At 40.3% G+C, this 26,261-nt stretch overlaps 1 protein-coding gene across 2 annotated transcripts in view; it reads right to left on the reverse strand.

Moving 5' to 3' along the window:
* Nucleotides 1-125: 125 nt before the first annotated feature.
* LOC140544088 (protein MTSS 1-like) overlaps nucleotides 126-26,261 on the reverse strand; it is a 43,399-nt gene continuing 17,263 nt past the window's right edge. The window contains exons 4-13 of one of the 2 annotated variants that reach the window (XM_072667471.1): nucleotides 22,525-22,609; nucleotides 22,195-22,286; nucleotides 21,878-21,952; nucleotides 19,034-19,191; nucleotides 18,082-18,189; nucleotides 17,120-17,214; nucleotides 15,767-15,977; nucleotides 10,709-10,861; nucleotides 8,792-8,930; nucleotides 126-7,359 (exon numbers count right to left, since the gene is read on the reverse strand). In XM_072667471.1, the coding sequence (XP_072523572.1) occupies nucleotides 6,797-7,359; nucleotides 8,792-8,930; nucleotides 10,709-10,861; nucleotides 15,767-15,977; nucleotides 17,120-17,214; nucleotides 18,082-18,189; nucleotides 19,034-19,191; nucleotides 21,878-21,952; nucleotides 22,195-22,286; nucleotides 22,525-22,609 (1,679 nt within the window). In that variant the 3' untranslated portion in view covers nucleotides 126-6,796. Of the gene's footprint in view, nucleotides 7,360-8,791; nucleotides 8,931-10,708; nucleotides 10,862-15,766; nucleotides 15,981-17,119; nucleotides 17,215-18,081; nucleotides 18,190-19,033; nucleotides 19,192-21,877; nucleotides 21,953-22,194; nucleotides 22,287-22,524; nucleotides 22,610-26,261 lie in introns of both variants that reach the window. The other variant, XM_072667465.1, reaches the window with a different exon arrangement.

A 26,261-nucleotide genomic window follows, 5' to 3' on the forward strand; every position in this document is an offset into this window, starting at 1 on the left:
AAAAATATGCAGGGTGAAGCAAGCATAGGTTCATTCTGCATTGTCTTCCGTCACAACGATGAGCTTAAAGAATATGTAAATGCAGGAAGCTGAAGTGAAGGTAAAAAAAAATAGATTTTGAAGCATTTTGGGTTAATAATACTTTTTATTTGCTAAAACAGCAGCACAGGAAATAAACAGACTTTTCAGAACTAAAGCACCCAGGAAAGCTGCAGTCTTCACACAAACAAGTTCAGCTTTAAAATACCAACTTATCCTCCCCCCCTGAAACACCTGCACTACTCTTTACATTCATTGTAACTTCTCCTTGACAGCATCCGAGCAGATAAATTACAGTTCAGTAGCAGTGTTGCTGGGAAGAGGACGGCTGTTCAGATAGACACATGGGCAACTATATACACACAGCGTCATATGCGTGTAGCATCAGCTAAGAGGAACATTCTAGGACGTTATAGACCCTTTTCTGCCTGAGCTTCACACAGGCCTACAGTTACCGTAAAGTATAGAGGACATTGAGTGTTTATTAAACCACCATAATTGGTAATAAAAGAAAAGAGAGGAGTTAGGCCCAGAGATTATAGGGCTGGGGGGCAAAAATCATATCCTAGCACTTGTGAAGTATCCTTTCCTTCCATGTTGTCAGATGTTTTTAATCTTACACTGAGGGAAAAGTGAAGAACACTGGTGTTCTAAAAGAACTGCTCAGATGTTATGGATGTCTTTGACGGATCTATCTCACGAACAAATGACTTGACCTTCAAGTCCATCAAGCCAGAGAGGTTATGAATGAGGAGATCGACCACTGGTTAAAATATATATATATATATATATATATATATATATAGAGTTCTCATAACGCTCAACATGGCATGTTTACAAAGTTCCGCCATTTGGCAAAAAGCGCCAATCAACTTGCTAGTTGCGCCTTGAGCAGAGAGAACCCCCCCCCTTGATGTGGGGATGTGTGCAAGCGCAGTAGCCAGAGCAGGCTGAAAAATCAAGGTTTTTATGTGCATTATTGAGCCAAATGCTGCACTGTTTATAAGAGTTTGTCAGATTCTGGTAATCTGACCTTCAGTTTCCAGTCATTTGGTCACTCCCCATTCACTGAGATAGAAGCCTCCTGGTCTCGTATGACTGCAAATAACTGACCGGTGGCGTTGCAAAGATGGCCGCGGAGTAAATGGACATTCCTATAACCGCGTTTACTTTTTACAAGTATTGGGAGCGTGCTCAGCCAGGGGTCAAAAGCACTTTGCCGTACGGCCCGTATACTGTAATGCCAGTTACGCTGATTCTAATTTCTTGTTGACTCATAAAATCATAGTAAAATATAAAAATACAGTTTCAAAGCTGGATCTGTCTGTTTTGTTTTTCATATTCTACAATTATTGGCAAGAGGTCTTCTCTGTGTTTTGTACTGTGTACTGTAACCCATCTGTAAGGACTGTAAGGATGAAGTTTAAGTGAGAGCTCATGGGACTGTAGGGAAATGTGTGGAGAAGTAAAAACTCTATACACATGATGTAGAAAATGAAGTCAAATCTTTTCAAACATCTTGAAGATTTGCCATATGTTTACTTGCTTGCTTCTGAGCAACAAATACGAACAAATACACAAATTTCTAGACATAAAATGACTAAAAAAATTTAGAAAATCTATAAATGTGTTGAACAGTCTTCTAATACTCCTACAGCAGTTTAATAATGAGTACTAAAGAACTACTAAGTACTAGATGTTTTGACCAGATTTAAGATGTGTAGGAGGTCTATGAACAACAGAAAAGAATATGGGGGAGGCAATTTTAGATCACTTTAAGAAAACGTTAAGGAAATATAATGCAGAGAAGACCAAGAGCACAGGAGGACCTATATAACACTGACAGGCACTACTGGAAGCCATTTGGGCTGTTTGGTGTGCTGATCAGTGATCATTACCAACAGGAATAAATTTGAGCAATTCCTTTTGACTGCCAGTCAAAGAATGAAGTGAATGAAATAAAAAACACAGGAGGAAACACTGAAATTGGCCATTTGTAGTTTAGTCATGTTTAACAGGGATCTTCAACCCAGCTCTAAAAGGCAACCCAAGCCCTGTGGTCCTCCTCAAAGTCCACCCTTTAGTAACGTCAACATTGTGCTGACATGTTGGGCAACAAAGAAGACACTAGGTTTAAAAGTGGTTTAGTGTAGATTATATATAAGCAGAATACAGCTCAATAAAGAGTTCAATGAATGCAAAGGCTTATATTTGACTATTGTCTTCTCCACCACTCTGATTGGTCCTTGTCTGTATCTCAAAGAGGCTCTCTGAATACCAAAATTATAAAAGGGAAAACTTAGGGCCTCACAGGCAAGCGGAAATGAGAACTGTTGCGTCACAAGTGTGCCAAATGGGACAGGGCTTGAGACAGGTAATCAAGGGTTGTTAGGGCCCATCCATAGGTATGTCAACTGATCAGCCATAACATTAAAACCTATTAGTCTATTGTCTACATTTTTCTTGTGTCACCAAAACAGCTGTGACATGTTGAGGCATAGACTCCACAGCAATAACTGTAGATGTAGATGTTCTGTGGGACTGGACCAGACAGGCTAGCCTGTGCCCCCTGTGTGCAGCCTTGGACACCCATGACCCAAACACTGGTTCACTGGTTGCCCTTCCTTTTGGAGCAGTTTTGGTAGGTACTGACCAACTGCATACCGGGAACGACCCACACAACTAATCCACTAACAAGACCTTCCTGAGTTGAAGTGGGAATGTCAGAGCAGAAATGATATCAGAATAAAGAGGACATGGCTGGGAATCTGGGAATTGGGAATCCTATGTCCTGAAAAGATTAGTAAATGTGGACCATAAACGTACTATTCTTCAACAGAGTTGGCCTCATTTGCAACTGCCTCTGGGGTCTAGATGCCAAACTTGAAGTAAGAATTACTCTAATTATAGACTAGTATAAGTTTGGAAGCACCTGCCACATTCCTATTTTTTGTCATTTTCTATACAATAACTTTGTGAAAGACTTTGTGAATTTAAATATGGATTAATTATTTCTGTGATTATTTCAGTAAAATTATATATTTGTCCAATTATCTGCCTTGAGATTTGGTCTCTACTTATAAAATATAAGTCCCAATATTAAATACATTGTATTTACAGCATTCAGCTGATGCTCTTGTCCAGAGTGACTTACATCTGATCATATTACACAGGGAGGAGAATGTAGAGTTAGGAGTCTTGCCCAAAGGCTGTTATTGGTGTAGTGTGGGGTGCTTGCCTAACTAGGTCACACAGATAGCAGTGTTGCTACCCACTACACTACACCAACCACCTTCTATCTTCATTTTCATTCAAATCAGCTCAGTTCCTCTCCTTTTTCATATTTACATTGTTTAAATGGTACAGGACTAACATTAGTATTAGTGTTGTTGAGGCATCGATTCCAAACTTCTGAACACTTTTGGCTCCACACATTATATAAACGTATATTTTGTCATTGTCATGCAAAAATCTTGCATCTCCATCAAATGGTGACTTAACAGAACAAGAAAAAAACTTTTAAATGTAAAATGTAAAAAAAAATGTAAAAATATTTTTTCCCCCGAATCATTTTGGAGCATTTCTATTGGTCCGTTCATCATAAAATTTGACACAATAGAAAGAATAACTGTCAAAAAATGCTTTTTGCATGACAGTGACAAAATGCTTTACTGTTAACTCTCTAAAGCAGTGGTTCTCAAATGGACATATGCTTATGACACCTTGTCATGGGTTTCGAGTAGCTAAGCAGTCTAATGCACTACCACTATGGGCCAGGAGTCGCAAGTTCAAGCCATGCTGCTTTGCCATCAGTGGCCAGAGTCTGAGAGAGCACAATTGGCTCTCTGTGGGTGGGTAGACGGCGCACTCTCCCCTCATCACTCCTAAGTGATGTTGGCTTAACAGCTGCATGTTAGCCCGCAAGGCCAAGCTGGGGACCCGCGACCTTTCACCAAGTGTGGCGGCTGCCCGATAATGTTCGAAAAGAGATGTATCAGAAGAGATGTGTTAGGTCCATACCCTATTAGTTTTCAGGAGCATTGCTAGGTGCTAGATAAAGTTTAATGCCAAATTCCACACTACTCCTAATGTAGTATACCATGCAAGTCATGACAGGACGGATTCTAAGTCTAAATATGTGGAAATCTGAAACCCAGTGCTGTCTGCACATAGCTTTATGATTTACGTAAGTGACTATATGGGGAGTAAGGAGGTATTTTAGATTTAGCCAGAAACATGAATGCGTAATGATGTCAGCATTTTCATAAAGCTCTGTTTTCCCTGTCCACACAAAAATGCTGAAAACAGAGTTTACAAAAAAATCTTCTGTGACAGCATTTTTGTGTGGACAGAAGGCCAAAAAAATCCATTAAGAAAAAATATTGGGATACGTGTGGAAGGGGCCTTAACTGATGTGGAAGGATTCTATCTTGTTCTTTTAAAATGAACTTTTAAAAGGTTCCTCACACTCACACGTCTCATTGATAAAGATGATTCTTTAGAGAAGCATCCTTTGAAAGTTTCTTTACTAAAAAAGTGGTTCTTTTATAAGTGGCATCAATACAAGGAACATACCAGGTAAATATTTCTTAAGTGCTACAGTCTGGGTTGAGTATGTGGCAAAGACTGGTCCACAGACATTGACCCACATCTACAGGTCCAGGCAGCCGGTGGTAATTATCAGACGGTTACTTCTGCAGGCCTCCTAAGAGTTAAAAAAAAAAAAACTCAGCTGAATTGTAAGGAAAAGATACTGAGAAAAGTCAATGTCAACCTCTGACTTTTTGCCTTCATGCTTTGATGGTCTTTGCAATGATCTGAGCTCTGCTACAAACGCGAGCCACTGAAGGTCCTGTTTTTCAAGAACTTCTTTTCACATCTTCACAATAAAGACTTTTAAAGCAATGCAGTGCTACACCAACACAGGCCTTCAAACTCCACCATCACTTCAAGGCTGAACCCTGAATGAAATGTACAATATGTACATCTACCCCACTCTCTTCGAGTTTGTCCTGGGCCAGCCATGATTGCGCTTCTGCAATTCCTGATATCAGGGAGATAAAATGTCAAAGGAAAGACTATCAGGCACAAAGTTTTGGCACCTATAGAAGGATGGGCTGGTAGTGGAGAAAAGACTTTGACGGCATCAACAGTAAAAGAGAGTCACGTCAAACCAAAAATAGTACAATGTACAATTAAACGGTTACTCCAGTCATGTGGAAAACTGTAACATTAATAACTCATCTCTAAGGTATATCTGTATATTTTGTCACTATATAAGATGATGGTGCGTTCAGACCGTCTTTGTGAACTTTGCGTTTGAACAGCTGACAAAACTGTCCATACAAGTGATAAACCAAGGTAACCCAAATTTACTAATTGTGACATATCATGTGAATCCAAGAGTTTATGGATTTATTTAGTGAGTGTTGTGATTGGTCAGCAGATTTTCTAGTTGCCAATAGACCAATTTAACACCGGCCCTCTGCGGATAAGACCTGGCACCCCTAACTTAGCCCTAAAGCACTGGGATGATGAACTCAGGAAAGGTGCCTTTGCAATGTGCCTTTGCATCTTTGAGAATTGGCACATACCGCAAAGCACATGAACGTGTACACTAGTACACAAACATCATAGTTTTGGGCCCAATTTGAGACTGGCTGTCTATCTAACTTGTTCTGGGGCCTGAATCACAAAAGTAAACAAAGTATTTTAAGAATAATAAACATTAAGAATGTTTTCGGAGGAAAAATCCCTCAAATATTCTGTAACGAAAGTCTTAATTCTTTTAACATTATCTTTTTTGCTGCACTTTACAGCTTATCTTAGAAGGCAGACACACATTTTATTTTCTATTATTCGGTTAAATCCGTACAAAATAGAGTTAGAAGAGGAAACAATAAGAGGATTCACTAATGTAGAAACTGGGTGTTTTATCTGGGTAAATTATAGACATTGATTCTAGTAATTCAACTATTTAAACTAGGAGTGTCCAGATCAGGTAATTTTGCCCCCCCAATCAGATCTGAGTACCTTAATGCTGAGTATCAGCCAATACCTATCCAATCTTTGTGTTTGTATAAATGATACAGTCAGAGTTTAGATCAGATGAGCTGCTGCTTAATGCTGAAGTAAGATCTCTTTATTTTTAGTAGCAGTTTGTGTAAAGAGACATTCTGGACTGATTTATTCAGTTTAGTAGAGACTTTTTCTTAAAATGACATTTTTATAGTGTGTTTAATGTCTTATAATCCAGTCTGACTCACCTCCCTGACCAATCAGCTCCCAGCTTCTTTACAACACTGCAGTCAAGTCACTGTGTGGGTGTAGCGGTACACACTCTGGGCTGATATCTGTTGTTGCTGGTCTACTAGTGTGAAATAACTGGTATATAATATCATCACTGTAACTTTTAATGTTCTAAGAATAATGACCACGTGATGCAAAGGTAAGGGTTTATAGAAAATACAACCCAGTAGGAACTCTCTTCTATCTCTGAGGAGTGGTAAAAATTCCATTAGATATTGGCCCTCAATAAAGTGATCCAATCCGAAAAGGGCTAAGGATACTAAACCCAAACAACTGATAGCAGATGTTGTTAATGAGACATTTACCCAAATTAAATGAGTTTACAAAGACCATCTGAATGCACCATAATGCCATTCCAGACTACTTTACCCATCCTACACCTGACTTAACAGTGTTGCTAACTTCATCATTTCTGCTACATGTGAGCACAGAGATGGTCCCTCCCTCTTTATTCGAAGAGCGGGCCAGACCTGTCATTGGTCATCGCCTTCTTGAGCCTCACCCCGCGGCGAATAGCCAGCAGCATGTCATCTCCCTGCACGTCCAGCTCCTCTTCCTCCTCCTCCTCTGGCAGAGTGTCTGATTGGCTGGTAGATTGGCTGGTGGGCGTATCCTGGGAGGCTGACGGTGAAGCACTGCTGCTGTTCTCTGTGCTGGGAGATGTGGGACTTTGTGGGTTTTCACTGTCTGTGGCGGTCGGTAGCTCTGGGACAGTGGGGGTTTTAACGGGGATGACTGGGGTTCTGATGGGGATCGGGCCCTGGACACTGGAGCCGCGCCACAGACTGGGCTTTGATGAGGGAGCTCGGCGGATGGTGGCGACACCAGGCGTTGGCATAATGGAGCCGCAGGGGGAGGGCAGTCCAGCCGTGTAGGCAGGACGCTTGGCTGGTAACATGCGGCGGTACGATTGGCTGATTTCTGTGTTCCGTGGAACGGAAGATGTCCCATCGCAGTCCTGCTGCTCTACGTCCTGATCTCCTATTGCTGGCAAATGGTCATAATCAAATACTACAGAGAGAGAGAGAGAGAGAATACAGTTTTAAAGGAACATCATCTCCTCAATATAGCTTTTTTTTTTATAACTTCTCCTTATATATAAATGTGATTTGACAGTATTGCCTGCTTTATGTGAGCAGTCCCTTTCAGAATTAAGAAAGATCCATTCATCAATACCTTCCTCGCCTCCTTTCTTCCTCCCTCCCTCACCCCCCATTTCGTCCTTTTCTCATCCCTCCCTTCCTACCCTCCTTCCTCTTTCATCCTTTCTCTATCACTCCCTCCCTCCTTCCCTTAATAAAGTTTTTCAGGAATAGCATATCAATGTTTTATTTTTTTGATAATTTCTAAATGATTGATTTGATTTCATGTGAAAGTAGGATTAATAAAGATCTGTCTACACTTTCTTATTTCCTCCTACCCATCCTTTCCTCATCTACTGCAGCTACTACAGCAACTGGTAGACAGTAAAATGATACAGTTAGGGTTATAATTAATGCTTAAAGCCCCCGGGAACCTGAATCTGACTTTAATCTGAGTCTAATTAGGTTAATCTGGCTCCTCAGGGCCCTCAGTGTAAATGTACGAAGTATTTCTTATAAATATCCTCCCAAAGTCTAATAAATATCTGCTGTGCCAGTGTACTGCTTTCACCAGTATTGCTCTCCTCTCTATGTGGAATGAGCGGTCCTAAAAGTGGGCTAGGTTTTACATAATCATACCTCTGACCAATCACAAGCCTAACATACCTCTGCTCTCTCTCTATGAGTATGAGCAACCTGCTTAAGCTAAAACTAAGACTAAACCTGGCGAGCTAAAGCTTGAGCCGCACACACATGCCCGCCCGGCGTCCAGCGCCTCTGGACTTTACCAGGGAATGAACGGAGTGCTGGGACAAACGAGAGGTCTTGACACAGCACTGTAGCCTGGAGGATCTGCAGTCTGCCACCCATGTGTAACCTGCCATACCCGCATAGCGCATACCCGCCCCCCTGCTAAATTCTGCTGTGAAGCGGACAAGAACGAGAGGGACGATGGGGCACTCTCCCAGGGCGCAGCTCGAGCTTGTGTTTATATATGGGCTGGTAACAGTTAAAGATATCAAAACCTCAGGAAACACCAAAGATCTGTGAAGGTGGGCTTTGTGTTAGAGGTGGGGTTATGGAGACCTGCTGTTAGCTGTATTTAGATGTTTTTAAATCTGCTGCTTATTGATCAATCTGACATCAAGCTTTGCGAGGTGTTACTTTGCATTCTTACATGGACGAAGAGACCAGGAGAAAGTCTTGAGACAAAGCTTAAATTCGAGTACTACAGGAGATGCTTTGTAAAGATGTCTGCAGATCATCGAGGAGCACAAACACGACAACCATGGAAGTCACAACCATGTAAAAGTGTCACTTTTACACAAATACACAATTACACACACACACACACTCCTAACCGTGAGTGTCTTCACTGCAGCATGGTGTGTTGGTCTGCGTGCTGTAGCCGCTGGATCCTTGAACAGAGTCTCTGCTGCGCGGGATGTCCAATGACAGACCACGAGACAGACACACGGCCAGCTCCTCATGAGCTTCATCCTACCTCACACACACACAAACACATCTGTTCGGTCTGAGGATACTATTTTTTTTTTTATTCTGATTGTACAGACTGTACCTCAGGAGAAGACCCCCATTTACTAGAAGGGGCTCAATAATCTATCATCTCAATTCAGCCTTATTTATTTGTCCCCTTTTGTATTTTAGCTGTGTGATACCACAGAAGAACCAGTTGTGCTTCCGTAAAGACCTTATCAACAGATGCATTCTCCATTCAGGTCAAAAGAGTTCAGTGAAGAATCATCTGCTTCATCACTGACTCCAGATACATCTGATCATCCAAGACATGTTTGGCACCTGAAGTTTGCTTAGAGCAGTTTTAGTTTAGAGCAGGACATGCTGGGTTAACATTGCTAACAAACAATGCACTTAGACCGCCTCTGATGTCATCTCTAAAAACACACCCCAAGCATCCAAAAACGTCTCCTATCCCACTCAAAACACATCCAGATCTTCCTTTGTTTAACAATGATTAATAGATGTGGCTGATTTACTTTAGTCTAGTTTAGGATGAAGGTTTAATTAAGGTTTATCCATATTCTTCTGCTAATCACATTTCTAATCACCTATTTACTATTTAATTAGCTAGATCTTTGAAGCAAATTTTGGTAACATTTTGGTGAGATGAGATTGGTGACAGTCTTTGCCCAGTGTTTGTTAGCAATGTTAGCCTAGCATAAACTAAAGAAGTGCATGTCAGATGCCACCATGTCTTGGCTAACTGACTGCTTGTTGAATCAGTAATTAATCAGGTTTGTTTGAATATCATCAAACTATTCCTTTATATATTTAAATTTTAAGAAACTAAAGCGGTTCTTCTATATCATCACCTTTAGTAGACAAAATATACAATATATAAATATATATAATATAGAAAATACAAAACCTAACATATCTGAAATGGTAATGTTAGGGGAGAAATTAAAATAACCCAACTTGTAAATGACAAGGTCACTTAAATGTAGCAAAACAGTATTTTATCTACCTGTAATCAACAGAAAAAAAAACATCTATTTGTCTTCTCTTTGTGATGTTTCATGTGAAATCATTTAATTGTAAAATTCTTTTGGTAAAACTCCCTGGTTTTAATTGGATTTCTTTGGACTAGCCTGGACTTGTGAGGTCACTGTAATTGTGTCACTAATAAAAAAATAAATGCTGCTGATTCCCTAGTATTTTTTTCCCAACCATATCTGTATCTGCTGCATCTGTAGCGTGTTATCAGCATGTTTCCCTGTTATCAACATTTTACTTTTTAATCATTTCTCTTTACATTGATTTACACTCAAAGTTAAGTTGCTATTTTGGAAATATATAATATTATATATTTTTGTTATATACATAAAAGTGCAGATACGGTCGTTAACACTTTCCCTGGTACCCGACTTTCCCTGGTACCCATAGTGTTCAGACAGAGACTGTGAAAACTCTCATTTTTACAAATTACACAAATCCTCCCTCTGGAAAAACAGTTTCTAGTTTTTTTTAAATAATTCCATAAATAAGGAAATATATAGATTTAAGACTTTTATAAATGTGTAAAGAATAAATTCAGCCACTGATGACCATCATTACTAGAACATCTACAAGAACGTTACTGGAAGTTTAATGGAAGTTAATTTAACGACACTGCAGTGAATTGAAATGGTAACACCACAGCATCACGATAGTAGATGTATTCAAACTAAGAGGCAAGCCCCTCTAGAGGACTAAGCTTAGAGCTGTGTACAGCTGTGTACAGGTGTTGCGCTGCCCACCCTGGTTTTGCAGTGTTGATTGTTGGGGCTGGTTTTCAGAGTTTCTTCTCTGCAGCTGCTGGACTCGCAGCCCTCCCTCACCCTCTCTCTCTCCTTTATCCGACGCAGTGTGTTCACCATCGGCTGGTCATATGGGCCCGGCCTGGCCCAGTCCTGCACAAAGACAGCGAAAGAGAGAGAGGGAGAGAGAAAGAGAGAGAGAGAGAGAGAGGGGGGGGGGAGAGGGGGGTGTACATAAATAACATCTGTATTCAAGACAATAGGGATGAACTATTTCTATTTTGATCTTGACATTTTTATTGACCAAAAATGCTACAATTAATATCACCGCATATCTTGCCAGTGTGTGATCACTAATATCTCATGTATTTTTTTAAAAATTCCTGTATAATTTGAGATAAGCCAGGACCAAATGGATTTTTTAACTGTGAAACACTGTCATTAACACATTGTCGTTAAGTCAACTAATAATCTTTTTTATTTTAAAAAATTGCCATGAATTATTCAGTGACTCATTTTAATTGTTTATTTAAACAGTTTTTATTTAAATGTAATATTTTATTGTTTGTTTAGTTAATTGTATTTACTATAACTTGGTATCTACTATGTATTACTCAGTATCAACTATGAATTGCTCAGTAATTAATGTGCAGTATTCAGTATCTACTGTGAATTATTCAGTAACTACAATTAATTATTCAGCATCTACTATGACTTATTCAGTACATACTGGTCATTACTCAGTAGCTACTATGATTTTTTTAGTAAAATGCTATTAATTATTTAGTAACTACTATGAATTACTGAGTAGCTACAATGAATTATTCAGTCTATACTACGAATTACTTAGTAACTAATATGCAGTATTCAATATCTACTATGAATGAATCAGTAACTGCTAAGATAAAAGAGATTATAAGAAAATAAAGATGGGAATGAACATCTACATAGGCAATAAAGGATGAGTGGGTGATGAACAGATGAGTGGAGTGTAGGAGTGGGACTGACCTTCCAGCTGGGCACTCTGTGGGAGAGGGGGAAGGTGTTGGGACCGAGTTTAAGACATGGTCCACAATCTGCCAGAAAATGTGTGGGGCCACGTCGAGACCACACCCACAGAGGGACATGAGAGGGGGGTGAGGGAGGAGGAGAAGACGGAGGGGAAGAGTCCACTGAACTCTCTGCACACAGGCTGAGCAACTCGCACCCGTTTAACAACTGAACCAGCGGGGTAAATATAAACACATACAAACAAACAACAGGATGGATGAGAAGTCAATAGGGGTGTAAATGATACTTCAGAAAATAAGTATATTTTGGAATGTTGTAATCAAATCAGTTATAAAAAATATATTGAAAAGTAGGAACTAATTTCTAGAGTTTAAGACAGTCACATGCAAATTGTATATATTATCACACACATATACACATACATATTTGTTGTGTAATTAAAAAATATGAATATCAAAACAATTGAATGTAACTTAATCAAATCACGTCCTGAGGAATCATAATTAAAGCCTTCTGAGGATTTAGATTTACACCCCTAAAACATATCAATAAAAAGTAATGATCTTAAATTATAAAACATGGTGCAATGTGATGAAAATACCAAAACACAAATAAGAAACAAATATAAAAGAAAAAATGAGGGTCAAATGGGATTGTTGGGTCTGGATCAGACATCTTTACTTTTTTATGCAATTTTTATGTAACTACATCTTATATTTGAGTTCAGTATTAGCGATCTGAACATTGCACAGTGTGAAACAGCAGTGTATTATGGTGGAAACCCAGCTGTTATAATATTTGGAGTGTCTGTTATGACTTTTGGACAGCATTAAAATGGCAGCTCCAAGCTGTAAAGTCTGATATAAGCTATGGCGATCCTGCTGAAACAGCGTCACTGCACACTGAAAGACTGTTTATTGTAAAGGTCTGCAGTATAACTAGGCTTTACACTCATTACAGCCAAAAAGGTGCTAAAATGAATACATTTTTGCTTAAAACTTAAGCAAGATGATTTTTCATCAAGTCTAAAGAAGATACACTTATGCTGTGATGCTGTTGGCTGCTGGGAGGTGAGGTACCATCTACTTCACTTTGAAATAATGTTGTTTTAAAATTGCTTTTACAGCTTTTGGCATAAATGTCTTTAAGATAAACAAATCAGGTGGGTTGAAGCAGGCGTGTGATTGGACCTGTATGTGTGTATATGTGTGTCACCTTGTCTTCACAGTTGGATTCAGGTAATGTGGGTGTGCGGCTGTCTGTGATTGGCGGAGTGGATTCATCAGGGCAGGAGGAGCCAGGGCACTAAACGTCCGCGTACACACACACACACACACAAAGCCATGCAAAGCATGTGTATACAGTGTGCACAGCCATTACAGGACAACACAAAAACAGAGAGAAAACAAATGCAAAACAAAAGGGCAGTGCAGGAACCACAGCTTTGAACTCTAATCACTAATCATAAAACAGGACTCACTAATCAAAAACCACTAAACACAAATTACTTTACATTACACACTAATCAATAAATATGAATTGCTAATCACTAATTCCTTGCAACACTAAACACTAATCCCTAATAATTTGTCTCCAATCCCTATTCACTAACCACTAATGACTAAACATGAAACACTAACATCAACTGCAAAACATTACACTAAACACTAATCCACAATGACTAAACACTAATCATTAAACATGAACACCAAACACTACTCACCACATATGTATCACTAAACATAAAATACGAAACACTAAGCTCTAAACCGGAATCACTAAATGCTAGTTCATAATCATCAAACAGAAAAAAAAATCAACACTAACCCCTAAACAGTAACCATTAAACACAGAAACTAATCACTAATCAATATAAATCAATAAACACTAGTTTCTAAGCACTAAAACAACCACATTAAACTCTAAGCCTTAACCTCTGAATACTAATGAGTAAACATGAATCACTAAACACTAATCCCTAATGACTAAATAATTACACACTATACACTAATCACTAAAGATTAACCATTAAACATGGATGGCCAATCACTAATCACTAAAAACAAATCTCAAAACAAATCACAGAACATATCACAATCACACATAAAAATTTAACTAAAGACACTAATCACTCAAAACTAAATTCAAAGCAATCGCTACATATGAATCAGTAAACTAAAAACATTAATTAATTAATTAACTTAACACAAATCACTCGACATGGACACTATCATCACTAAATATTTTGATGATATTATGTTACTTTTTAGTTTTTGTGTCTAAATATTAGGGTACTGTGTGGTTTTGTGTGTGTATAGTGTTGTGTGTGTGTGTGTGTGTTTTGACAGGTCAGAATGACTCATCACTGTCTCCGGTACTGTATCTATCTAACTTAATGGCGGATGTTTCCTAGCAACAAGAGACGGTTCCTATGGCAGCAGGTCTGGGCAGGGTTCCGTAATAATACATATTCATTACTGCACACAGACACTGTCTCTCTGCCCTGATGTGATAAACAGTGAAGGATATCTACAAAAATATCCACCCATCATGGGCCGATAACAGATTCATCAATGGACTAATCAAACTGTTATTCACCCCACGCTCTCTGTTGTTCACCCCAAACTATCATTGCTCAGCTCCCTATGATTCACTATGATTCAATCTGAAATACACCAAGCATTAAGATTTGATTTGATTGATTTCCATTGTGGTGACCTAAGAGGTCCACTTGAGGTCATAGATGCTGTTTCATATATGATTACCTACATTTCCTACATGAATATCACTGATTAAATTAATTTAGTAAAGGAGCACTTTTTAGTTACTACTAAGAAGGCATATGTTTTATATGCTTTATAAAATGCTGGGTAGCTCATTGTTAGGACTATTTGAGCAAGGCAGTTAGCTAGTTAGCTAATTTGATTTATTTTATTGACATATTTGTATATTGTGGTAGGCTAATCTATTTCCAGGAAGGATCATCTTTGCATGTAGTGTATATGCTCGCTATTCTATCATATTTTACAATATTTTATATAGTGATATTACAAAAACTGTAGCAACTGTCTCTATCACTAAGAAAGGCATAGTTCAATAATGGTAGTTTAGTGCATGGAAGCGGCATACCGTGACCTCCAAATGTTATATCCGGGTGCTAGGCTAAAAGCTAACCCTACCAGACCCTAGTACCATCTCTTCAGCTAGCTAACCACATGCCATGCTGACTGGAAACAAAGGGGACAGCAACACTATCCAGTAAGGGAATAATAACAACAATATTAACAATGTTCTTTGTTCAATGTTACAGTGGTAAAAGGTGTCTTAGGCTAAGCAAGGCTATGCTATGTGGTCGTAAGCTGTTGCATTGCCCTAAAAACCGGCCAGTCAGAGCAGAGCTTATCATCTTCTTTCACAAGCCCACCGTAAAAAAGAAGAAACAGTGGGTTTCATAACAGGGTGGCAAATTTTAAAACCACATCTTAGCATTTTCTACCCCAACCAAGGTCACATATTTACTTTTTATTAATCAAAGAACAGGTTATAATACTAATAAATAAATTCTAGCACCCTTGAGACGCTATATGTGGGGGCTTTAATGGATGTATGTTAGCCAAATACAAAAAACTAACTGTTAGCATCTTATTAAGTAAGGTGGTGAATAAAATAAGGTGTAAAATCAAGCAGCAGCTGATATTTGGGGGACTGTCTTAAAAAGCAGGAACAACACAGCCAGTTCATGGGGAGAGTTGCAACTTGCTAATCTTCCTATTGTAGCAAAAGCATGGCTGTGAAACACAAGAGGGACCAGCAAGCGAGTCTTCAATGAGCGGCGGTCAACAGAGCTAACTGGCTAATTAAAATGCTATTTATTAAACTGTAAACGTTTCTATCCATTTATGCAGGAACATCCTTTCATTTTGGAAAACAGAAATATTATTCTATGTAAAGATTCAATGGAAACTTAACAGCACCTTTCTGTTTTTCTACAGCACACAGGTTCTAGATAGACAGATCTAGTATGTGTGCTGGTTATTGCATGGTCACCTGTGTGTTGGTGTCTGGAGGCATGGGGGAGGGGCTCTTAGACTGGCAGGTGTCCTGCGATGTGAAGCCAGAGTCATGGGAGGAAACACTTGGGAGGCGGGTGGAGCCTTGCTGGGGGAGGGCGGAGCCTCTGTAACGGAAGTGCGACGTGGGAGAGTGGGAGTGACTGCTGCTCGAACGGGAATCACTGCTGTTCACACTGTTCAGACTACTGCTGAGAGAAAGAGAGAGAGAGAAAGAGACACTTGACCTGAACAGCATGCATGTGATGTTATGATGATGTTTGGGAGTCTCTACCTCTATATGTGTTGCGTATGTCAAGCAGAAACCTGGTGTGAATGTACACTACTGTACACTAATGTTAGTCTAACCAGCACAACACATCCATGGGAACCATGAAGAGATCAGAGGGTGCTTCGTTGTTAGATAAAATGCTTGTTGGATGTGATTCCATCATTGGCTATGACTCTGTCAACCCTAATCGAAGAAACAGAAGCACACTTCACTACATACACTACATGTCCAAATGTTTGTGGACACCCCTAATAAATGCATTCAGTTACTTTAAGTTGCATCCATTGCATCCCTGCCGAGAAGTGCTGCCAGTAGAATAGTGGCTCTCTGGAGCAGATAAACATGAACCTGTTGGCTGCCTATTGCCAGGCATGGGCTAGAGGGGTACAATGCCAGTGGAACTGTGTTCTCTGGAATGATGGTTGGTGCTCCATCCAATACTTTTGGGATGAGTTGAGGAGTTGAGGGGATGAGGTGCGGTGGTGAACATTCAACACCCTCATTCCAGTAAGGCTCTTAAGACTGAATGCAATCAAATCCTCACAACTAATCTAGTAGAAAGCCTTCCCTGGACAGTAGGGACAGTTACTCCAACAAATGTAGTATGAACTCCTGATTTTGACAAAAACAATAAATGAGCAGATGTCCAAATACTTTAGTGTATATTGTGTATGTAAAAGGAAAGTTAAAGGTGCACGTATTTGTCACTGTACTATGTGCAGTGAAATGGGTGCTCTGCTATGGTAGTGTACACACACACACCCAGAGCGGTGGGCAGCCAACTCCAGTGCCCAGGTAGCAGAAAGGGTGAAGGGCCTTGCTCAAGGGCCAAAAAGTGGCAGTCGAACCCACAACCCTGTCATCAATAGCCTGGAGGTCTAACTGCTAAGCCACCACTGCCCACTTGAGGGGAAATCTTTTTAAAAATCTGCTTTTTCATTTAACTACTCATTTTAAATAGCAATGTACGAGGATTAGGTCAAATAGACGTATATGTACTGTATAATGTGTCTAGGTATAACTCATGTGTACACAGTGCTGATTGCCCTGCTTACACACCTACACATGCTGGACTTCCTGGACGTAGTGCTGGGAGACGATGGTGGGGTCTGATATGACCAGCTGCACTCTGATCCCTTTAAATCAGCGATCACCTGCACACCAGTACACACAATCAATACACAGAATTCAATCAATACATCAATCCGTTTACAGTATATGAACGCTGCACAAAAAATTCAGTCAGTACATATTAATTAGCTGCCTATGCTCTCACTGTCCACTTTATTGGAAACCCTTTGAGCTCCACATTGCTGCTGTACCGTTAGAAGCTGTAGCTCCTCTGTTCATGCACAGTTTGTCATGCTCTAGGACCTTTTGGGTGGTGGACCCTCTCTTGACCTAACCGCCACACTGATATGTAAAATCCCCAGCAACACAGCTCTACCTGATATACTCGTGCTGAGAACGGACAACCACCAAAATAACACCAGGATAATGTGCTGCAACAGATGAGCAATAGTCTGTAACTGGACACCTAGTGGATCGATGAGATAGGTGTTTCTAATAAAGTGGCCAGTGAGTGGAAGTACAAGGTAGGTGTTTCTAATAAAGTGGCCAGTGAGTGGAAGTACAAGGTAGGTGTTTCTAATAAAGTGTCCGGTGAGTGGAAGTACTAGGTAGGGGTTTCTAATAAAGTGGCCAGTGAGTGGAAGAACAAGGTAGGTGTTTCTAATAAAGTGGCCGGTGAGTGGAAGTACTAGGTAGGGGTTTCTAATAAAGTGGCCAGTGGGTGGAAGTACAACATAGGTGTTTCTAATAAAGTGGCCAGTGAGTGGACGTACAAGGTAGGTGTTTCTAATAAAGTGGCCAATGAGTGGACGTACAAGGTTGGAGTTTCTAATAAAGTGGCCAATGAGTGGACATACAAGGTAGGGGTTTCTAATAAAGTAGTCAGTGAGAGGAGGTACAAATATCTGTGTCCATAGGTGTTTGTAATGCAGGCAGGTGTGTGTTCACACCTGCTCACTTGAAGGAGGCAGTTTGTGGGGGTCCATAGTCAATGACCTCAGATCATCAGAGATTGACTGCAGATGAGTGACTTCACCCAACATACACACTTCTTCTTCCTAAGAAGGGAGTGAGTTGCACACATATTACAAACATATGCATATGTTTAAGCTGCAAGGGGAGGAGAATTAGCAAACACTGAAAGAGTGGAAAGAAAAAATGTAAAAATAGTACAGTAAGAGAATTAGGGATGATGAAGGATAAGACTCCTTTCTCGGCCAAAATGGTATTGGAATGGATGTACAGTCCTAGGAAAACTCTTAACTCTTCTCCTAATGACCAAGCAGAAGATCACAAGCTCTAAATCTTACTGTAGGTGTGTATACGGTAAAGAAGTGTCCTCAGACAAACACCATATCTTTTTGCATACACACCACTACATTAGTCTATATATATTCGTCCTCATACCACACAATTGTGTAATATCTGCATACACTATCAGAATCAGCCAAAATAAAAGTTCTTAAATACTTCACGGATTGGACATATAAAAAAAAAACTTGGAATATCTGGAATGTGACCTGTAAAGTGCCTTCGCACCAATTTCTCAGAAAACTCTCCATTGAAAACAAAAACATGCAGGGATTTTGTGTGGAGTGTTGAAAGGGAGACATTGGGAGGACAGAGGGTGGACAGAGTGAGGACAAAGAGAGGACAGAGTAAGAATGAAGCGAGAAAATATGGATAGAGTGAGGACAACCTGAGAACAGATGGAATATAGAAGGTGGACAGAGTGAGAGGAAGGAAAAGGTGGACAAAAACCAGAGAGAGGACAGAGTGAGGACAACATAAGGATAGAGGTAAGACAAAAGATGGACAGCATGAGAATAAAGTGAGGACAGACAGAGAACAGATGGAGGACTAAGGGTGGACTGAGGGTGGCGAGGGGAGGAGCTGACTCACTATGGCTGGTCTGAGCATGGTGACGAAAGTGCAGAATCGCGCTCTCTCCTCTATCAGAGCCTTCCTGACCGCCTGCCTCTCCGTCTCCTGCAGCGAGACGTATTTATCACTCACTCCCTGCAGAGCGCTGTCCACCTGCGGCTGAAGATCACCACGCCCTGGGGAACACACACACACACACACACAATTATCCAGCAGCTCAGGCCACTCCTTCATTTACTATATCGACAAAAGTATTGGGACACTAGCTCATTCATTGTTTCTTCCGAAAGAATTCATGCTGCTTTTGCTGGAGTAACTGTCTTTACTGTCTAGAGAGGGTATTACACTACATTCTGGAGCATTGCTGTGGGATCTGATTGCATTCAGCAACAAAAGCATCAGTGAGGTCAGGATATTGGATGAGCACCACCCCACCTCATCCCCAACTCCCTAACTCATCCCAAACATTTTGGATTGAGCACCATCCATCATTCCAGAGAACACAGTTCCACTGCTCCATAGCTCAATGCCAGGGGGCTTTATACCCCTCTAGCCCACGTCTGGCCTTAGGCATGGTGCCAATAGGTTTATGTCTCTAGAGGGACTAAACAAGCTGTGTGTGCATTTGCACATCTGTCTCTGCAATGGGTGCAACATGAAGTAGCTGAATGCATTCATTAAAAGGGGTGTCCACAAACATTCAACATATAGTGTAGTATCATTATCATCATTATCAGCACCATTATAATTATTTTAAGAGCCAGTCTGACAGGTCACTTTGGCCTTGTTTGGTCCTCACTGGGTCAGTTCACCCAAAGGCCACTCTATGGTCTCGGCCACAGCAGTTACAGGCATCTGCAAGACTATCCATCATTGGCCTCTAATAGCACTAGTTAAACAGTGCGGAATACTCATTAGTTCAAAGCCACAGTGCCATCTGCTGGAGACAAATCAACTGCTCTACCTTTAGGAGAGCGTGAAAGGTCTTTGGGGTCATCTGGAGTATCGTCTATCAGCTTATGAGTGTTAGTGTGTGTGTGGACATCTTCACAGGTCACACAAACACACAGGTAGTAGAACAGGTTTCTCCTTTCATCTACTCAGGGCACATTCCGACGAGTGTATAAGTATTTGCTCCGGCAACACAGTGATACACACTTATGTGAATGGTTATCCTGACAGAAAAGCCTCCTGTTTATGCAACACACACACACACAAAGTACTCTCCTATGCGGGAAAACATTATATGATACTATAATTGGAATGCAAGGGCATTCCACATCTAGAGTTCAACATACAACTTAGGTGTTAAGTCTTGGGGGCAGAACCAGGAACACGGAGAAAAAGAGAACGGATGAAACCCTTAATCCTAGGTTTCAAACAAAACATAAACTCCTCTGTACACAGCAAGGTCTCACACACCATTTACACAACAGTGTTAAGACAGTGTGAGAAAGTGGGAGGGTATTTGTCCCTGGATATATTATCATTACATATGTGTACCTATGCAAAGTTGTTGGCAGTTGTAGCCACTTTCTCAAAGTCTGGAAGAAGACCCACATTGTCACCCTCAGGTGAGAGAAAATTGGTTCAGATTGTCAGGAACATCCCAAGAACCACCAAGGCATAGACCTGCATTGAACTGGAAGCTGCTAGCACACCAGTGTCACCGTCTACTGTCAAACAAGAGGCTACCGTCCAAGAAAGAAGACCCTGCTCCAAAATCAACACCTTCTAGCTAAAGTTCTAAACTAAAGTTTGCAGTTGATCACAAAATTCCTCTCAAGGAAAATATAAGGTCAGATGAGATAAAGAGAAAGGCCTTCAACCCCAAGAACACAGCTTGGTGGTGGTAGCAGCATGCTCTAGGTCTTCAGCATAACCTCAAACCATCAGCTAGACAGTTGAGACTTGGACATAATTGGGTGTTTCATCAGGTCAGTGACCCCCAAACACACATCAAATGTGGGTGTGGATGGACAAAGTAAGCTGGTCCTGACCTCCAAATACGAATTGAATTCTACAAATATCAGGTTAAATAAATCACTGCAAGCCCAATATTGCCATGACCTTCATGTCCATGAATAGTGTATGTAAACCTCTGACTACAACAGTAAATACTGTATACATCATCAATCGGCAGTCTGTGGTATCTGGCACCAAGACGTTAGCCACAGATCCTTCAATCCTGTAAGTTGTGAGGTGGAGCTTCCATGGATCGCATGAAAAAGGCTTAGGTGCCCATGAACCTGTCACCATTTAACAGGTGGTTCCTTTTCTTGGACCACTTTTGGAAGATATTGATCACTGCAATATCAGGAACACCCCACAAGACCTGCCTGATGTTTTGGAGATGTTCTGACCCAGGCATCTACCCATCACAGTTTGGCTCTTGTTAATGTCTCTCAGATTCTTATGCTTGCCCCTTTTTCCTGATTCACATCACTGTTCACCTGCTGCCACATATATCCACCCCTTGACAGACGCCACTGTAGATGAAGATAATCTATGCTTTTTACTCGACCTGTCAGGTTTTACAAGACGTTCACGTCACGTCTTATCCTGTTTATTGAAGCTGAAAATCAGCCCATCACTGCTCATACTGTTATCTATGGACAAATATGTGGCTCAGCGCTGTAAGCAGTAAAACAGCCACTCTGAATCTCAGTGTCAGTCCAAAAAAAAAAAGATACTGAGGAGCAAAGACATGATTCAAAGACATGACTATCACTGCAGGGCCACAACACACAGACCACAAACTGCACACACCTGTAGAGGAGCAATACTACAATCTGTGAGCAACAGGAAGTATTTTGGTGTTTGTGACGGAGTGAGGGAGATGAAAACGAGAGAGCCTCTAACCTTTCTTCGCTTTCTTTTGGAGTTTGAGAGTGTCTGAAGATTTCTTCTTGATCTCTTGGCGTACTCGTTTGTATTCTGCCCAAAGAGAAAGAGAGAGCGAAAGAGAGAGAGATATTGAGAGCGAGAGAGTAAGATACTCTATAATGCTTTGAAGAGTTGTTTCAAAGTCAGGAAGGAGCTAAAAAGAAAGGAATTAGAGTGATCAAAGGGGTTAGTGATGACTGAATAATGAGCAGCCGTGAGGCCTCAGACACAGTGCACTGCAGCGAAACGCCTGCAGCTACACACCCACTGTGTATGTGTGTGTGTGTGTGTACCTTTGGCATGGTCCTTATCCATAGTGTTGGCGACTCTCTTCCACTCCTCCATCTGCTCTTGTAGTGGATTAATCAGAGAGTCCACAAAGACCCTACACACACACACACACACACACAGGAAGGACGATTCTCCCTCAGTAACTAAACTCAGTGAAGAACAGCACTCATAATATCATTTCTGTCACACAAAAACCTTGTATATCCCGTTTCTCCAAACAGCAGCTTTACAGGAGAAGGAAAAACCTTCTTAACTTGACTCCACAAGACATCTGAAGGTGTCCTGTGATATTTGTTATTGAGACATCAGCAAGATGTCCAGCAGTAACTCACATTGAGAACTGTCTGAGTTTGGCCTCAATGCTGCGGTGTCTCATACACATCCTGGTCAGAGCAGAGCCAATGTCCCGCGTACCACCTGCAACACATACACACAAAATGAGTGATTTATGAAAGCATGCACATCTACATCTTCTTCTACACTGAGCGATGAATTAGTTATTTAGTTTTCAGAGGGGTCAATCATTTCCAGTTCAATGTCAATGAACACAAGCAAGGTTTGAAATCCAAGCAGGTGTTTCAAGTCAGGCCACCTGAATATGATCCATTTGCACCTGGTCATCTGGAGTATCAGGATTATATCTGGATAAGGTAAAACCACGTAAAAATGCAAGTGTAAACACACTCAAGACAAATCTGATCACTCAGACCACAGCAGGGTCTGAGACACATTTGAGCCACATGTTATAGCAGTACAAACACATCTGTCTCTCCAAGACACATTCCACGTCCAAGATCCACAGTAAGAATGACGTATCTCTGTTTGCCTGACAGAATCAGATCACAGAAAACGTATTCATTTACACTTGCATTAAATGTGGACGAGATCCGTCTCTGACCACCTCCAAATGTGGTTTGATTGTTCCGATCATAATCCAATCACAATTACTGTCTATCTTGGGGATGTTTACAGCTTGGGGATGTTTATAGAGTTTTTATGCGGAAAAGTGAAATCTCCAAAAACACATGATGATGCCAGGTGTAAACAGGCTCTAACTGAATCCAGGAGACTCAAAAACATAAGCTGTTGTGACAGAGTGATTCCTAACTTCCTGACCTACAAATGAGAAAAGACAGAAAACAGCTCCAGATCATTTATTATTGTTTCAGATTTTATATTTTAATAAAATTAATAAAATTTGATACAATTATTTTTACAATAAAAAGTTAAAAAACTCAAAAAACTAAGTCAAAGTTTGAATGCATTTGTGGTATTACCAGTGTGTGTGTGTGTGTGTGTGTGTATCTGCACAGATGGCAGTGTTGGCTAAAGGTGTGCAAGAATGTTTCGTTACACTATGTTCTATTGCACTCAGCATGACAGAGAGAGAGAGAGGGAGAACGAGAGACATGGAGAATGAGAGAGCGAGAGAGAGACAGAGGGCACACACACAGGAAATTAAGAGACCCCCCAGGTATAAGGCCCCCCTGCACTGAGCTGTGGAGCCGTGGAACTGTGTTCTCTGTAGAGATAACGCGCCATCCAATTCTTAGGGATTTCGTTTTTGGGATTAGTTCGGGAGTTGCAGATGAGGTTGCGTGGTTATCATTCAACATCCTGACTTCCACCAACACACTAATTTCTGACTGCAATCAAATTACAGCAATGCTCCACAATCTAGTACCAAGCCTTCCCTGACAGTTACTCCAACCTTTGTTATATTATGTGAATTTTAGATTCATCTAAACATCTACAGAAACTCATCTGAACTGCGATTGGTCAGGGTGCTCACAGCATGGAGTAAAAAACACTGTGATTGGCTGGAGAGCTTATTTGCACACTGAAGCCTTCTTGGGAAATCAGTAATGTAGAGCCCAGTACACAGTAATGCTAAACAAACTGAACACATAAAAATCTCATAAACCAGTGATATTCTGGAATATCTCATACAAATCCATCCATCCATAAGTACATAAAACTTTATGAATGCATAAATGCTGTCCAAACACACAGTGATAAAATTACAGCCTTAATACCAAAGAGCCATTACTACTGACGTCAGTGCTCTAATCATCCTGCTGTTCAGTAACTGAATATGAGGCCTGTACACACTCTTGTGTTAAGTGTGTTTGAGTGGAAGAGAGTAAACGTGTTATTTTATGCTCTTTACTTCTCAATTTACTACAAATGTCTCCTTACTACTTTTGCTTGCTTCTCAAGTACAGTAGTCAGTAGTAGTACAGTAATGCTTTCAAATACAGTAGTCTTCTCACATACAGTAATACTTTCAAATACAGTAGTCTTCTCACATACAGTAATACTTTCAAATACAGTAGTCTTCTCATATACAGTAATGCTTTCCGGTACAGTAGTCTTTTCAAATACAGCAATGCTTTCAGGTACATTAGTCTCAAATACAATAGTGTCTTCTCAAATACAGCAATACTTTTAGGTACATTAGTCTTTTCAAATACTGGTATGAGTGAGTCAGACACAGCAGTGCTGTAAAGTTTTAAACCCCTCAGCTCACTTCTGGGTGGACAAACTAGGTAGGAGTGTCTAATAGTGTGGACACAGCACTGCTGTGTCTGATCCACTCATACCAGCACAATAACACACCACCACCATGTCAGTGTCACTGCAGTGCTGAGAATGCTATGTGGTGGTCCTGTGGAGTCCTGACCATTAAAGAACAGGGTAAAAGGAGGCAAACAAAGTATGTAGAGAAACAGAATTCCTGGTGGATCCTATGTTGGAGAACTGAAACGCAGAAATGCTGCAGAAAAGCAGCCCCAAACCATGACAATTTCACTTGTGCTTAAATGCTGTGTCTGGTTTACTCCAAATACTCTGTTGTTGTATCCAAATAATTTAACTTCCTCCTTGTGCACCTCCCATGAAAATCAAACATGCATAGGTCTCTTTCTGATGGTAGATGCTGTACTTCAGCTGTGGGAAGGGCTACTTGTAGATCACATGACGACATTTAGGGTTGTTGGAGACTTCTTTACGCGTTTTGTGGTCTGCTGCTGGACTGAACTTGCTAGAACTTACTGACCTGGCCACGTTGGCAGCTGTTGCACTTGTAAATTATTTTGCAGACAGTGGAATGGGTGATATCTATGTGGTCCAAGATCTTTTAAAATCTCCAGCACCTACAAATGTCTGAGGTTCAAATAAGAGAGGATTCCCTTTAAAAAAGGCCCTATAATGATGTTCTAATCATCTGCAGCTGATGTGCTGCACCTGATTTTAAAGCAGCAGTAAATGAGGGGGTGTTAAATAAATACAATTGTATTTTTATTAACTATATTTTAAAAATGTGTTGTAAGCCAATACTTTAGTTTTATTGTTAAAGTTAAATAAAGACCACATGTCCAGATGTTTAAATATATAAAAAAAGACAAAAGGTTTCATGGGGTGTCCTAACTTTTTCACATGACTGTATATGGTAAGTGTAGCTAATAAAAAGTTTCATTCCAAACCAGGGGCGGTCATAATTAACGTGGTGAAAACAAATCCAGTTTGTTTTCCAGAGTATGTACTCTAATTTGTAGTTATGTGTAGTATATGAAGTCCTTCACAGTAATAGTCACATGTAGTGATGTCATATACAGTGACATCGTACTGTCACACTGATAGTCATGTACAGTCGAAGTCATATACAGTAATGTCATATACAGTTATACACTGTGACAGTCATCTACAGGAAAGGTGACAAAATATAGTGACATATAATGCCATATACAATAAGCTCAAAGTCATGCATAACAATAGTCATACTCGGTGATGTCACATATAGTGAAATTATTCAAAATCATGCACAATAATAAAAGTACAGTGATGCCATATACAGGGACATCATAGTGTCACACAAAGTAATGTACAGTGTCATAAATTAAAGTCATACACAGTGATAGCAAAATTCACATACATTGATGTCACAGAGTGAAAGTCACATACAGTGATGTAATAGTGATGTCAGGGACAGTGACATGCAAAACAATAGTCATGTACAGTCACTCAGTATGTACAGTACATACAATCTCATACTGTCACACACTGATAG

Source organism: Salminus brasiliensis, chromosome 2, assembly GCF_030463535.1.
Source record: "Salminus brasiliensis chromosome 2, fSalBra1.hap2, whole genome shotgun sequence".
Lineage (NCBI taxonomy): Eukaryota > Metazoa > Chordata > Actinopteri > Characiformes > Bryconidae > Salminus > Salminus brasiliensis.